The sequence below is a fragment of the Setaria italica genome, chromosome VII, assembly GCF_000263155.2.
Source record: "Setaria italica strain Yugu1 chromosome VII, Setaria_italica_v2.0, whole genome shotgun sequence".
In the NCBI taxonomy this organism is placed as follows: domain Eukaryota; kingdom Viridiplantae; phylum Streptophyta; class Magnoliopsida; order Poales; family Poaceae; genus Setaria; species Setaria italica.
In genome coordinates, this window is record NC_028456.1 from 12,864,204 (window position 1) to 12,878,772 (window position 14,569).

General features: G+C 42.6%; 1 protein-coding gene and 1 non-coding gene across 2 annotated transcripts; one reads left to right on the forward strand and one right to left on the reverse strand.

Moving 5' to 3' along the window:
• The first annotated feature begins 848 nt into the window (after positions 1-848).
• On the forward strand, positions 849-12,668 carry LOC101755742 (general transcription factor 3C polypeptide 5). The gene is made up of 15 exons (XM_004975153.3): positions 849-1,297; positions 1,374-1,632; positions 1,755-1,941; positions 3,047-3,139; positions 3,241-3,331; positions 6,263-6,329; positions 6,481-6,523; positions 7,444-7,615; positions 7,723-7,821; positions 9,443-9,508; positions 9,957-10,092; positions 10,890-11,082; positions 11,393-11,511; positions 11,580-11,616; positions 12,319-12,668. Exons 1-15 carry the CDS (start codon positions 1,239-1,241, stop codon positions 12,492-12,494), a joined length of 1,797 nt encoding a protein of 598 aa, XP_004975210.1. The 5' UTR covers positions 849-1,238; the 3' UTR covers positions 12,495-12,668.
• A 787-nt stretch (positions 12,669-13,455) lies between these two features.
• Positions 13,456-13,527, reverse strand: TRNAH-GUG. The gene has a single exon. It is a non-coding gene; the product is annotated as a tRNA-His (tRNA).
• Positions 13,528-14,569: the final 1,042 nt, after the last annotated feature.

Here is a 14,569-nt window from a genome sequence, read left to right on the forward strand (position 1 = left end):
TTGCTCCACGTACAGGGGATGGAGCAACCAGCGGCGGAGCTCGACCTTCGCGGGTTCGGCCCTACCCGGCAGCGGCAGGGCACGGTGAGCCTCCTCGCGTGCGAGCGGGGCTGGTGGTGCCGCCAAGATCTTGCGCGCGATGAGAGCTTCCACATGCGCCATGCACAAGCGGTGGTGGGACGGGCCGGAGCTGAGCCGGAGTGATGACGGACACGACGTGCTCCCCGGAAGGAGCGACGAGCGGCCTCGGCGAGCTCCAGGGAGGGAGCTGCGGTGGGCGAGTCGGAGCACCAAGCTCCCCGCGCGCGAGCGGTGGTGGGCGGACCCGACCGGCGCCGGAGCGGCGACGGCCATGGCGAGCCCTCGGAGGGAGCGGCGGCGGTTGGCATGGGTTCAATGGGTTCAAAAAATGTATGGTTGTTGGTCGGTTCCGAGAGGGTACACGAACGCGGAAAGAAGTAGTGCATCAACGATCGACCGCTAGTCTCACTTTTACTGGAACACCATAACTTACAAAGATCAGTTATAATTTTTTTAATTTTTAAGGAAAGACCCGACAATCATAAAGTTTCAGTGAACAAGTCCATAAATCCAGTCGGCCGTGCCACCAGATTGATAGAAATGGGCGGCTCGGCCCACTCCTGTTCACGGACAAATTTTGATATTTGACATTTAATTCGCACGCCTCTCCTCTTTTAACTCTCAATTTGCGTGCCTTTCAAAGTTCCTGCGAATTCTTTTAATTCAGGGTTTTTTCTTTTTTTATCTATTTCACTTATTTCCTTTTTCCTTCTCAATTACAAGGCCTAGTGAATAGACAACTTTGCCCCTTCCTTCTCTTCTTCATCGGTTGGATCGAATCATCAGCCCATGCCGAACACATGGCTGCCTCTCTCTCGATCTCACGTGCTGACCCGTCCCTACCTCCGGCATTCTCTCCTCCGCCACCCTCCGCCGTTCTCCTTCTCCCCTCGCTGAAGTGGCCTCCCATCTTGCAGGCTTGCAGCACGTGCGGCCTCCAACCATGGCCAACCTCGACCTCCGGAGCTCCCATCCATGGCAGCTCCCGCTCGTAGTCTCTCCCATGCGCTAATCCCCGTTGAGAACAATCAAAACGGATTTCCTATAATCTCCTCTCTCTCCCAGTGCTTTCCCCGTCCCAATTGGTGGCCGGAGCTCTCACGCTGGTGAAGCTCCGGCGATGGTGCCGGCGCAGAGCTTCGTTCGGACGAACGCGCATGCCCTCGCTCAAAGGGCAAACTAGGCCTGGAAAATGGATAAGGAAAAATAAAATAAGGTACAGAAAAGTAAAGGAAAACTTCTGAATCAAAAGAATTCGCACGCGCATATATCGAAATTTCTCGTGTTCGCAGGTTTGCCTGTTCCGTGCGCGCCGTCTCTGCAGTCTGCTTCCGCCCCCTTCCGAATCCGATGCCTACACCGCCTTCTTCCCCCACCCCCGCGCCGCCGGAGCCGGCGACCGAGCCGCAGCCATCCCCATCCACAATCACGGATGGAGCCGTCTCCGGCACGCTCCCGGCTGCCGAGGCCTTCGCGGTGCACTACCCGGGCTACCCCTCATCCCCCGCCCGCGCGGCGCGCACCCTCGGCGGCCTCCCCGCCATCGTCAAGGTACTGCTTGCCTAAAATCTTAATCCCTCCCCCATTCAAACTTCGCGGCGTGCTCGAGCGAAGTGAACTGATTGTTCGGCCGTGCGGCTCCTCCTCGTCCTCTTCTCTTCTCTCTCTCGCAGGTCCGGAGCTCCGACCCCGGCGCCCGACTGGAGCTCCGCTTCCGCTCCGAGGACCCCTACTGCCACCCGGCCTTCGGCGAGTCCCGCGCCTCCACGGGCCTAGTGCTCCGCCTCTCCAGGCGCAAGGGCGCCGCGGCGCCGCGAGCCGAGGTGGTGGCGCGCGTCCGGACCGCCTACCACTTCGAAGGTAAGCTCCGCACCTGAGCGCGACTTGTTCGATGAAATGCCGCCTGCTTGCTCTTCTTCTAGAGCGGTTGTTGTGTTGGAACTTTCCGCGTTATATAACTTGGTCCAGTTAGAAGACGGGTCAGTCAGCTATATAACTTATCTTCTTATTTGTATCAAGATGAATCTGGAGTGAATTGGGTGGCTATCTTGCATCCTATACCAAACTCTGTAAAACAGAAGATGAAAGGAGTATACATCTCATCATGTCAAATGTGAGTTGGTAACAAATGGTTACTGAGCAAACTATGTTAAGTTAGGATGTAATGACCCACACTGGATTGGATGGCTTTCAGAGGAGGTTCATAAGTTTGGAATCAGTCAATTTCTTGTCTTCCATAGCCATTTGGAGTAAAGGAATTATGAATAAAAAGAGGTCAGATCCATGGAAAAAAGTTCCGCTAGATTCTTAAGAGTCTTGATCATGTGAATCATGCTTACTGATGCTACCTGCCATTGACTGCTTGCCATCTTTCCTACTCTCGTGCTCGGTTGAAGTCATTGATTAGTATTAGCGAGAAGGACAGAAACAAGTCTTTTGTTGATAAGCACAAGTGGGAACTGGCGATAGTGAATCTATAAATTCTGGATAAATTTATGCTAGGGATTCTCATGAATGGCTCTTTTACTTTTATGCTTCCTCAGCAACTAAACCACGTTGCAGATTCACAATGTTTTGTTTCATTAGTTTAAAGTTTTTACATAGTTTCCTATGTTTTCTTATTTTGATCCAAACAGTAGTATCCTTTAAAGTTAATTTTCTGTTCTGATGTTTTTTCACTGCATCCCGATGTCTCTCCTATGTTTCGTTTCCATACTTGCGTCCCAAATAGGCCTAAAAGGAAAGCCAAATTTGCAGGCCATACTTATTGCAAACTAGAAAATAAATTGAATTCGTTTTTGCTTTTCTTTAACCATGAATTAGATTTTCATTATTCCGATATTGTTTGAAAGTTGATTCGCCCAGCCCTCTCCAATTAGTTTGATGACATTTGAATTTATGCATGTGATATATTTTACATTGATTTATTCTATGTGTAAATTTGCTGATATACAGGTTAATGTAGGTATGGCTGATTTTCAGCATGTTGTTCCAGTGCATGCTGCACAAGTGAGAAAAAGAAAACGGTCAGATTCCCAAAATGATTGTGAATATTTAGGTAGTGGTACCTTCCTTTCTGACACTCTTTACTTTGTGGATTACAAGCTTATTGTAATGTCGCCATGTCTAATCAATATCTTCTTTCTTTCTGGATGGAAGATAAGACAAGACATCTGGAAACAGATGATGGAGATGTCATGATGTTGGTACCCCCACTCTTCTCAGTGAAGGATAGACCAACAAAGATAGCGTAAGTTATATTAGTTGCACATATCAAATGACTTGAACTTTAATTTCTTCAAATCGGTTGGTATTTGCAATTTGCTTCATTGCCTTCCAAGGGATAGAAATTAGGCTCATCCTGAAAAAGTGTTAGTGAAATTTCCAAGATATGAATTGTATGGCGCTCATGCACATGTGATCTTTGTATAGAGAACATCTTTCACTGCCGACACCAGCCAAAGGTCTTGGTCTGTGATCAAATATCCCACTTGCCTGGTTTGAAAAGATAAAGGCAGCCCCCCTCTAAGTCCATAGTCTACATTGTCGGGCTGTGAGCCAAGACAATAGAGGGGAGGTTTGGAGTAATAGCTCACCTTTTCTCCAAACAGCTTAAGCTTGGGCATGAAACATTAGAGTACGACTTTCTGCCAAGGACACACGCATGTTGATCGTGGCATCTATTATTAAAATAGGTTGAGCTAAAATTTTTATTTGGAAGCAAGAACAACCTAAATAAACATTGTGGATTAATGTGCATGACTTCTGACTGAATTGCTCATTATTGAAACATATGAAGTATGGTTTCAAAACGTTCAAAAGTTCAAATAATGAATATGTGACTTTATTGGTACAGCTTGTTGCAATGTATTTTTCAGCTTTATGTGATTGTTATGCAATTGACTCTTTTAGCTCCAACTTTCCCCTTTTTTTTCTTGAACACGCAAGAGAGCTCCGTATCATTATATTAAGAATAAAAAAGAGATAAGAGCCCTTACAACACACACACACACACACCACTACGAAATCATACCGACGAGCGCCTTTTCCACAGAATAACAACCGACCTTGACCTAAACATTCGCTCCTCAATTGGCACTAGAGAAAGGAGGTGGTTAACTCCTCAAGCTCCAGCCATACCCCACAAATGTAACTCCTCGCTGGCCGATAACAAAGCTCTAGTAACACTTGGAGAGGTCCAATAAAAAACGCATCGGTTGCGATGGTTCCACAACATCCAGGCTCCCAGAATAATCAGAGAGTTAAGTCTAATGGGAGTAGGCACATTGTTAGAACTTATTTCCCACCAATCCTCAAAAGTTCTCGCATCCAGATGAGGGGTGAGAGCCTGCAGTCCAACCCTCCTCAGAATATTAAACCAAAACTCTTGAGCGAAGACACATTCTATCAACAGGTGATTACTGGTTTCCGCCGCTTGATCACAGTGTGGGCAGCTTGCAGGATGTGGCAGATTCCTTTTTGCTAGCTGATCAGCTGTCCAACACCTGTTCCTAACCACCAACCACATGAAGAACTGGCATTTACCAGGCGCCAAAGTCTTCCAGATCCTTTCCCATGATTTAAAGGCCACTGCTCCATGAAATTGGTTGTCATAAGCTGATTTTGCTGAGTATTTTCCATCACTAGAAAACCTCCAAATGTGGACATCATCAATCTCCGGCTGCAGTACCACTTCAGACTTTCAGAGATTAAATTCCAGAGAGCGAGGTATTCATTGATTACTCCAACAGTTAGAGCACCCTGTATATCCCTTGCCCAAGCATTATCAGTTAGAGCTTCCTGTACTGTTCTCTTGTTAATTCTCGTCTTGGATACTGTCGCCAAGACTTGTGGTGCAAGATCAGCAATTCTCTGACCATGGATCCATCTATCCCTCTGACCATGGATCCATCTATCCGACCAAAAAAGAGTTGCTGCACCATTACCCACCTCAGAGACCACAGCTATGGAGAAAAAGGCTTGTGCACACTTGTGTACAGATAAATTAAAGGACGCCCAGGGAAGATTTGGATCTGTTTTTTTCAGTCATAACCACCTTATTCTCAGTGCCCAATTCAGATTTTGTAGATGGGACATCCCAAGATCCCCCAATTCTTTTGGAAGACATACTTTAGGCCATGCTACCAGGCAGTGGTCACCATTTGCATCTTTCCTTCCTCTCCACAGAAACCCTCTTCTGATCTTGTCAAAAGCCTTAATGGCCCATGGTGGGAGATTAATGGCCATCATCAAGTAAATCAAGATTGGAGTTAACACATGCTGTACCAGAATCTTGCGAGACCTTCCTTAGTCTGTAACTCAGCTTTCCACCCTGGTAGCCGTGCAGCCAACAGGTCGATGTATGGCTGTAACTGAGCCTTCATTAATTTCTTCAAAGATAGAGGAAGTCCAAGATATTTGCAAGGAAATCCCAGCTGTTCGCAAGGTAGAAGTTCCTGTACGGTGGCAGTGTCCAACTCTGTGCATTGAATTGGGAAAACATTGCCTTTCTGTACATTTGTTTTCAGCCCAGAAGCATCCCCAAAAAGATTGAGCAGCTCAAGACATAACACAATATCATTGGCCACTGATCTGATGAGTAACACCACATCATCGGCATAAATAGAAATTCTGTGTTGCAAACCTCTAGGTGAAAGAGGCTGTAGAAGACCATCTACCGAAGCCTTAGTAACCATGTGGCTTAACACATCCATTACCAGAATAAAAAACATTGGCGACAATGGGTCCCCCTGCCGCAGCCCTCTCCGGTGGGAAATGACTCTCATCTCCTCTCCATGTTGGACGTGGTCGGCGACATTGCCCGCCATTGGTGACACTCCAAGAATGCATGTCCATTGATTTCAGAATTGTTCCTATTGTTCCTTGTGCTTCCTTACCTCTTACGTCTTTAAAATAAAATAATTTTGTACTTTTTAGTCCTGCTCATAATTGAAAAGCACCCATTGGAAAAAGGTTAAAGTTAGCCTGCTGATATTCTGGAACTAGTGATGTGTCTCTTTATTTTTCCTACTTTGGTCTATGGACATTCATTTTGCATAACAGAAAACAGATGCAGATTCTAAAAACTTTTCATTACCCTAACTATTAGCATGTGTAAAATTTCATTTCACTTAAACTGAATATAAATATTGCCTAATATTTATTAATGCAATTGTTCTAGGCTTCTACCATCATCAAATGCAGTATCTAAAACCATGCACAGGGGAGTGGTACAAGAACGATGGGAGGTACATAAACTTTATTTCCTTGCTTTATGTCTATGGTTTCTTACTTTCTTACACAGTGCCATGGATACTTCTCAGAGATGCAGCCACCCTACCTAGTGTGAAATGGCTGACTGACTGGATTAATTAATTATTATTTGTTCTTTGGTTACAGATGAAGGTTGGACCAACTCTTGCTCTTCCTTTCAACATTCAAGATATCCTTTGGGTACACATGTGTATGATATTGTGATCTTCATTAAGTGGGCACACAATGCTTTGTGAAAAATGAAATACAACTAAAGAGGAAATAATTCAGAAATGGGAAAAAGAAAAAGCCCCTCGGGTGGCAATGGTCAGTCAAGAGAAGAAAAAATAATATAAAAGAAAGAATACAAACTCAATTCAGGGGGTAGAAGAGATTGGTGGGCAGAGGAACCCACTGTGGGGCTGAATCCCGGGAAGGTGTGTTGAAAGTAGCTGGGGGACTTGAGTGACTGCCAGATAAGGGTGTGAGAACAGGGCGCAGCTGTGATAGGAGAGAGGGGCCTGAGATGTACCTGTTATGGTGTCAGGGTTGAGAAGCATGTGGATATCATTTGTTTTATTTTCAAAACTCTATTCTTCCTGATATGCGTCTGAGACTTAGAAATAACAGATGGTCATATCTAAGTACGGTTACTGTGATATTCATAAGCGTGCATCAAATATAGTTATCAATTTCCACTCTGATGTGATGAAGGTATATCATTTGCTAAAAGCATCGTCTCTCGAAGAGTGATTGGTGTTATATGCATACTCGTGTTGATTCTTGAGGAAGTGGAATGGCAAGCACCATAACCACAGCTTTGCATTTATGAGAACAAGCAAACTTATATATGCTGCAGTTTTGCATGTCTTTTCAGTGATAACAATGCTGTGTTAATGACTTGCTGTTTTGTTATGACCAAATGCCTTGCTGTTCTGACATGATCTTCCAAAATGCACATTTTTAATGTGCATTGCTTAGATATTCTTCATAGAAAGCAAAATCTTGTCCCCTCTCAAGGTTTGATTGCATGCCTGCCTCTTGTACCTTGGTCATGATGTAATTGCAATATCATTGCATGCCTTCCTTGTTACCTTAATTGACATATACTTGTCCCGGAGAAGATTAATTGGGAAGACCACGTAAGAAAGAATTCGGTAGATTGGGACTGGCAAGTGGCTGTCTGCAAATTGTTTGATGAGCGTCCTGTGTGGCCAAGGCAATCACTTTATGAACGGCTGCAAGATGATGGTGTGCATGTCTCACAAAACCAATTCAAAAGGTTTCATTATTCTTTAACTCTTGTAGAGCTGCCTCATCATTTAGTTCCTTTGTTATGTCTTTCAATTGTAATTTTCTTTGCTCATATGCCTTTTTTTGTTTGCTCAGGCTTCTGTTTAGAGCTGGATACTACTTCTCTACTGGACCCTTTGGTAAATTCTGGATCAGAAGAGGATATGACCCTCGTAAAGACCCTGACTCACGAATGTAAGCAACAGCTGCATTGCTAATAGTATTGTGTCTTTTTTACAAACTGTTACTTGTTTGTGCTTTTGATTCAATTGCATTATTGTAGACACCAGCTGTTTCCATTGCTCTTTTTTTTTTCCAACTGAAAGTATGAACAAAGTTCCATGTTCGGTTGGGCTACATATATAGTAAGTTAGTAACCAAAAAGCATAAAAGAAACTAAGAACGCTGATGTCAAGCATTAACATGTCTTTGAGGTTCAGATCTTGTTTTCCGTATTGGATAAAGTGGTATATGCTTTAAACCTTCCATCATTAAAACAGTGCTGTAAAGCAAGAGAGAGAAAAAGAAGCATCAAGCATAGTGAACTACGGAGTACTTAACTAGAAGGAACGAAAATAAATACAGGAACCTTGCAAACTTTGGACAAGTGCTGACAGTAGTATTGTCATGGAACTCTTAGAGTCAGCATGCCATCTGTTCTGTTCATGTAACAGAAAGGTTTGATTGGGTAGATCCTGCTGTGTTCATAAAAGCTTTCAGTTATTCCTTTGAAACTTTCCTGCATACGGGAAATGGCAAAATTGGAGAGAAATTGTAAGTTTTTTTCTCTAGTATCCTTTTGTCTCTCACCATGTATACTTTGGATTGGCAAAAACATAAATAATGTTGGGATCACTGTTCACTAAAATGTCAAGTTGTTTGCATTACAGTTTTATAAAAAGGAAATACTGCATATACAATCCCAGATTTTAGCCCCACTTGCAAATACCCCCCTTCATGTTGAATAGTTGCATTCAAAATCCTACATATTTCTCATTGCAAAATCTAAGTCAAGTTGATTTGCAATGCATGCACTACTCATAATCGAAATCCAAACCACTAAATTTGGCACTTCAAAAGGCAAATTTCTCACCATGGAGATTACCCATCAACCTCAATGAGTGTACTTGGGTCAGGGAGACACGTGAAGCATTGCCACTTGATCTATGATTTAGCTGCCTCCTTCGCCCATTAATTATTCATTTTTTATGTAAAAACTGACGTATTCATTTTTCCTTTTAAAAATAACTTCATTCCTTGGTTGTCATACAGGACTAGAGAATGCAATTAACAACAGAATGGTATTACCACTGTAAAAGGTTATTTTCAGTAAAGTTTACCGCTAATGCTTAGAAACTGTGAACACCAAAATGAATAAAATAATTTGAATTTATCTGAACTTGTTCTCCTTTTGCTCTTAGTCCACTTTCTGCAAAGGAAAATGTGTTTGTATTAGGAGGCACCTGCACTTCTTGAAATTGATTTGATGTTCACCTTTTCATAAATATTTACTTAACTTCCATCTAAAAGAACTTTTCTTCTTGGGAAAATAGAAAATTGGCATGCTTACATGGGTGATATCTTTTTTTGGAATCAAGTAACTTTCTACTGCTATATTCTTTTTTCTGTCTCCCAAATTTTTTTTAAGTATTAGAGGATTAATAGATACATCTGAAATTTGGAGGGTCTAAAATGAACTAACCCAAAGTTCAAAGGCTATTTTGGTCTTCTATTCTGTGCATTTTGTTTTTTTCCATTTGAACAGATAAGTTATGTTTTAGCAATATGTATCAGCTAACATGTTTTTGTTTGCTAGATACCAGAGAATTGATTTTCGCGTGCCTCCTGAGCTAAGGAATCTTCTAAGGACAAAGGATTCTGGGTGAGCCATATTTTTCCTTTTAGTTAGTAGTCGAAGCAATTTCTATAGAAGAACTTTGACCACTAATCTAAGTAGATTTCCAAATGGAACAAACAGTGGCCGTGGTAGAGCAGGGGGGAGTGGCAAGCAAGAGGGCCTTTCCTCCCCTGGTGGCCCCTGGGCATGGAGTTGGCAGCTGTAACCCTGGTGGCTGCTGCCTTCAGGTCGGGCTGACCCGTATGGCCCATGGGGATTGGGCCCATAACAAGATGATTGCCTTGTCTATCAGCATCTTTATATTGTTCTTGATTGCTCTGTATTTGTTTCCGTTCAGAGGAATTTTCTTTCAGTGTTACTGAGTGCTGTTGTTTTCCCTGGTCTGCAACTCACTATGAGGGTGTTTTTCGTTGCTGCTTGCATTTGTCCCCCTTGCTTATCTCTATTTTTTAATGTGTTTTGGTACTTACAGATCTCAAAAGTGGGCAGAGATGTGCAAGCTCGAAGTTATGCCATCACAGAGTTTCATCTTCCTGCAATTATTTGAACTGAAGGATGACTTTATTCAAGAAGAAATTCGAAAACCTTCTTATCAATCAATTTGTTCAGTGAGTACCTAGATAGTCTCGTCCTACTTAGAAATTTTGTCTGAACTCTTCATTATTGCTCATTCACTGCATATCCATCAGGGTTAATTAATTACGTGATATTTGTGTGTCCTGGAATCTGATGTTGGTATTGATTGGTGTTGATATCAGGAGCTCATTGTAAAGAAACAGTAGAAATTAGCTTATTGGTGCTGCTGCAAGTTATTTCGTACTATTTTTCACCAAAACATATCCAAGCCTTGGACCATCATGCAAATATCTAAGACATGCTAGGCAGCAACAGATCAAGTCCAAGTGCATATAAGTGCTAACGTGAAACAAAGAAACAACATCAGCTCAATTTTAAGCAAGCAAATATCACTGGCTTTGGCGTAGATTGATGCTCTCGGGTGTATTGGTATCATATAAAACCACTTATGTTTCAATTGCTCTTTAGGTGTGCAATAGTTTTTAGCAACTTATTTTTTTGTTAATTTCATGTCCAAATTTGTTTTGCACTGTTCTTAGCTGTAACAACTTTTTATAATGAAGTAATAAGCTGAAATTATCTTTGCAACTGATATATAAATAATTTGATGTTTATATTCAACTGGGGCCTCTGTTTTTTGTTTCGCCCCAATTCCCTCAAACTCAGGGCCAGCCTTGGATGTTCTCTTCATCTTTCACCAATTTTAGTTTAGACCAATTTCACTCCAATTTGCTGTGATCATTGCCTGTGCAGCAACCTTATCTATAGCAAGCACCAAGATTCTCTTTGCCCTATAATGTATGCTCCAGAACAACTGATTCCTGTGTAGCGTTTTACAGGATGGTTTTCTAAGCCTATGATGAAAACCCTGAGGTTGCAAGTGAGCATAAGGTTCCTCTCTTTATTACCTAGTGAAGAGGCAAAAAGCTTGTTGAGGAATGCCCATGAACTTATTGAAAGGTCTAAGAAGCAGGAAGCCCTTTGGAGATCTGAGCGATCTAAAGAAGAGCATGTTGATGAAGGTCTGTTTGATTTCATCTACTTCTTATTACTAGTTAAATGCATAAACTTCGATTTGGATGAGCGATGTGCAATCTGAGAACATATTAAAAACACCTATGGACCTGCCAAGCTTCACAAGCAGTATGAATTTATTGCTGTTTGGACAGCTTGAAACATTATTAAGCTAACTGTAGTTTTTGTTTGGGCATGGTGCAAGTTCAGGCCAGTTAGCTTTACTTTCCCTGCGAAGAGTATTATAATTGTCCTTTCTTGGGAGAGATACCTTAGCACATCTATCCTGGATGTTAAATGCCCCTTTTCTCCCTATAGAAGCTCCTGCCACACATACTGGAACTGAGGATCAAGTTGGCCTTAACAACTCTGATAGTGAAGATATGGATGATGAAGAAGAGGAAGAGGAGTCGGATGGTTATGATTCTCCGCCTATGGTATGTCACCACCTGAAATAATTTCCCATTATATGCTATATAAACTTAACGTACTGTATCTGTTGTAGGCAGAGGGGTTTCGTGATTTCACCTTGGATGATTCCTGTATCCTTTATACCATAAATTATCACTTTTGGTTTCTCTCTTCACCATGTTACTATTTAACGGTGGGTTTGGTTATATTCATGTTTATGTTCGCAATAGAGTGCCACATTTAATTTCACACATCTATTGAAAGTTTGGGGATTAAAAATGGTTGGGAATTTTTATTTCAGCCAGTCCATGTCTGATACTTGCCTTTTGGACTTTACCTATCTACCTATCAAGCATACATCTGTTCGAGTCCAAGTAATAAGCTCAGAAAATCCACAAGGCCTCTTCCATGACAGTTAATAGGTTTTCTCTTATTGTTCCTATTGTCTCTTTTTTAGACCAGCTTTGGTGTCCTTTGAAATGTCACATTAACATTTATTATTTTTATTTGATACATTGACATCGTTATGTTGGTTTTCAAAAGAAACGCAGGCAAAACGTAACCGTGTTGGGTCATATGAATTGATTTCACCATCTGCTTAATCTTGATAAACCCAATATTCTGTCAGAAACATGACATTACTACTTGCATCTTTATTTTCTGCTAAGGTCGACACTATAGATTCAACTTATATAGGGTAACAGAAGCTTCTACATAGAGACCAATTGCCTCGATCCAAACTCACCCTTTGACACGGCTCCTGGTTGTTTTCTTTTCTTTCTTTCCTTTTTTTGAAAAGGAGCCCCTAGTTGTTTTCTTATGACCTGTATCAGATGCACTCGGTGAAGGTTTCTCCAATGGATACCTTGAAGAAATGCTGCGTAGCTTTCCGTTGCAGGAAGATGGCCAAAACAAATCAGGTGATGCCCCTAATGGTGCTGATGGTAGTGACGGGGAGTTTGAAATTTTCGAACAGCCCAGTGACAATGATGAGTCGTCTGATGGTTAGATGGGTTTTTATGGCAGTCCATCTTCCACGGCTTCAGTTTTGCAAGCATATAGATCAGATGCATGTAAGAATGTCTTTGTTAAATTACCGTTTTGTTCAATTCCTATGATGCATGTAAGAATGGCTTTCTTAAATTACCTTTTCGTTCAATTCCTATGAGTTACTCCATGGCTACTAAAATTGTATAATCCCAACATGTTGATCAGCCACCGTCGTAGAGTTTTGCTATGCCGTCAGGTAGTCGTCAGTTTCGGTTGCTGTTCGCCCGCTTCCACCAAAGCTCTGCCCGAGCCTCAGGCCGTGTTAGGTAGAGCTCAGCTCAGGGATGGCCACCCCTGTGGCAGGAGTTCTGCGTGGGTCACCGCCGTGGCTGTGGAGGATGAGGAGGGTGGCAGATAGAAGTGGCGTCGCCGGGCCCCCTGGATTTGAGCACGGGGCGGAGTCGGAAGTGAATCGGGGGCGCGGGTTTTTCTTTTTCCAGATCCTCACTCGGTCAATAACGTGAATCAGTTAGTTGCAACTCTCGTGGTGGTGAAGTTGGAGCTAGGAGCTCTAAGAAACATACCCTTGCACTGAATGCTATATGTAGCGGCAGAATAGGCAAGATCCCGGACCTCCTGACGGCATTTGCTTGAAAGGTTTTGAAGAGAAATCATATGGCTGGGAGCACCGTGTGTCACTCCCAGACGATCATTTGTCGGGTTGGGTTGGATACCGCTCAGCATCCTGGGAAAAGCATTACTTTTCTGGTTGGGCAGGGCATTACTTTTGTCGTGCTGATCATGTCGTCAGACATAACTTACGTTTTTGGTTTGACTCCACATGAAACAACGAATATATTCAAGACAAAATGGAAAAAAGGATCATGACTTTCGTCCATCGCTAATGCAGTTTCAATAACATCGGTCAGATTCCTCATTCTGGAGTCTGGGCAAAAAGGAAAAAAGGAGAACAATCTATTTGTGGCTGCTGGGATTCGAGCCCAGGTCTCTACGGCCACAACGTAGAATTCTCACCACTAAACTACAGCCACCTTGTGCTAAAGCCCTCTACTAATCCTTAATTATAATAAAATAAATCGGGGAAAATCAAACATGGATGATCCTGTTCTTAGCCGATCGTTAGATTCATCTATGCCGCCCTTGAATTAGTAGCCTCTACGTAACGAACTAGCCATTCGGTGGGCAAGCACCAAGGATGGAGGCTTTGTCCGTTGTATGCGGAAAAGCCTGTGTATCCCTCTGCTGAAAGGCTTTCAGGGTGGATGCACCTAGAGCATATATATCTACGGAATTAGGAAACTTGGAGGAACGAATCATAAGCCAGACCATTTTCAGGTTCAGTTCATCTAAGGTAGAGGCTTAATCGCTGGCTAACACTAAGAAGATGCACATATCTTTACCCAGTCCGAGCACACCCAAACCATATGTTTATCAAGATTCGCCCAAAAAGCAGCAAGAGTGCAACGTGCAAGGCTACGTGCCCTGTGATGTATTCTTACAACTTTTGCGTCTCTAAAAATGAGCAAACAGTTCCTTATTGAGATGAGAAATTCAGAACTAGACAAAACAATCTTCGGGCATCCGAGCACAGTAAACTTGATAGCGCTTGGGCCTTGGATTGGATGCTTATCACGTCAAGCTTTGTTACATCAAGCCTGTTATATTTCACTACACATTTGACGTTTGGATCCATCTATATCTGGTAAGATCAAATCTAGCAAAAAGAAAAAGTCCGATCCCATGCCCGTAAGAACCTTCACGTTTAGGTCTTCTCCTAGAATGCAGATTTCATTAACATCGACCAGATTCCTAAACCAGGATAAAACCAATGTATAAAAAAAAATGTGGCTGCTTGGATTCGAGCCCAGGTCTCCACGGCCATAACGTAGAATTCTCTTCACTAAACTACAGTCACTTGATTGTCTGATTCCGAATAGCTCTTAATTATCTTTATTGCAGATAGACCAAATCGGAAGCGAAGTCAGACGGTGAGACTCCACTCACTCCAGTACTCCACACGAGAGAGCCTACGCGATGTTTTTATAAAGGCTGCACAAACCACGGTACGCAATC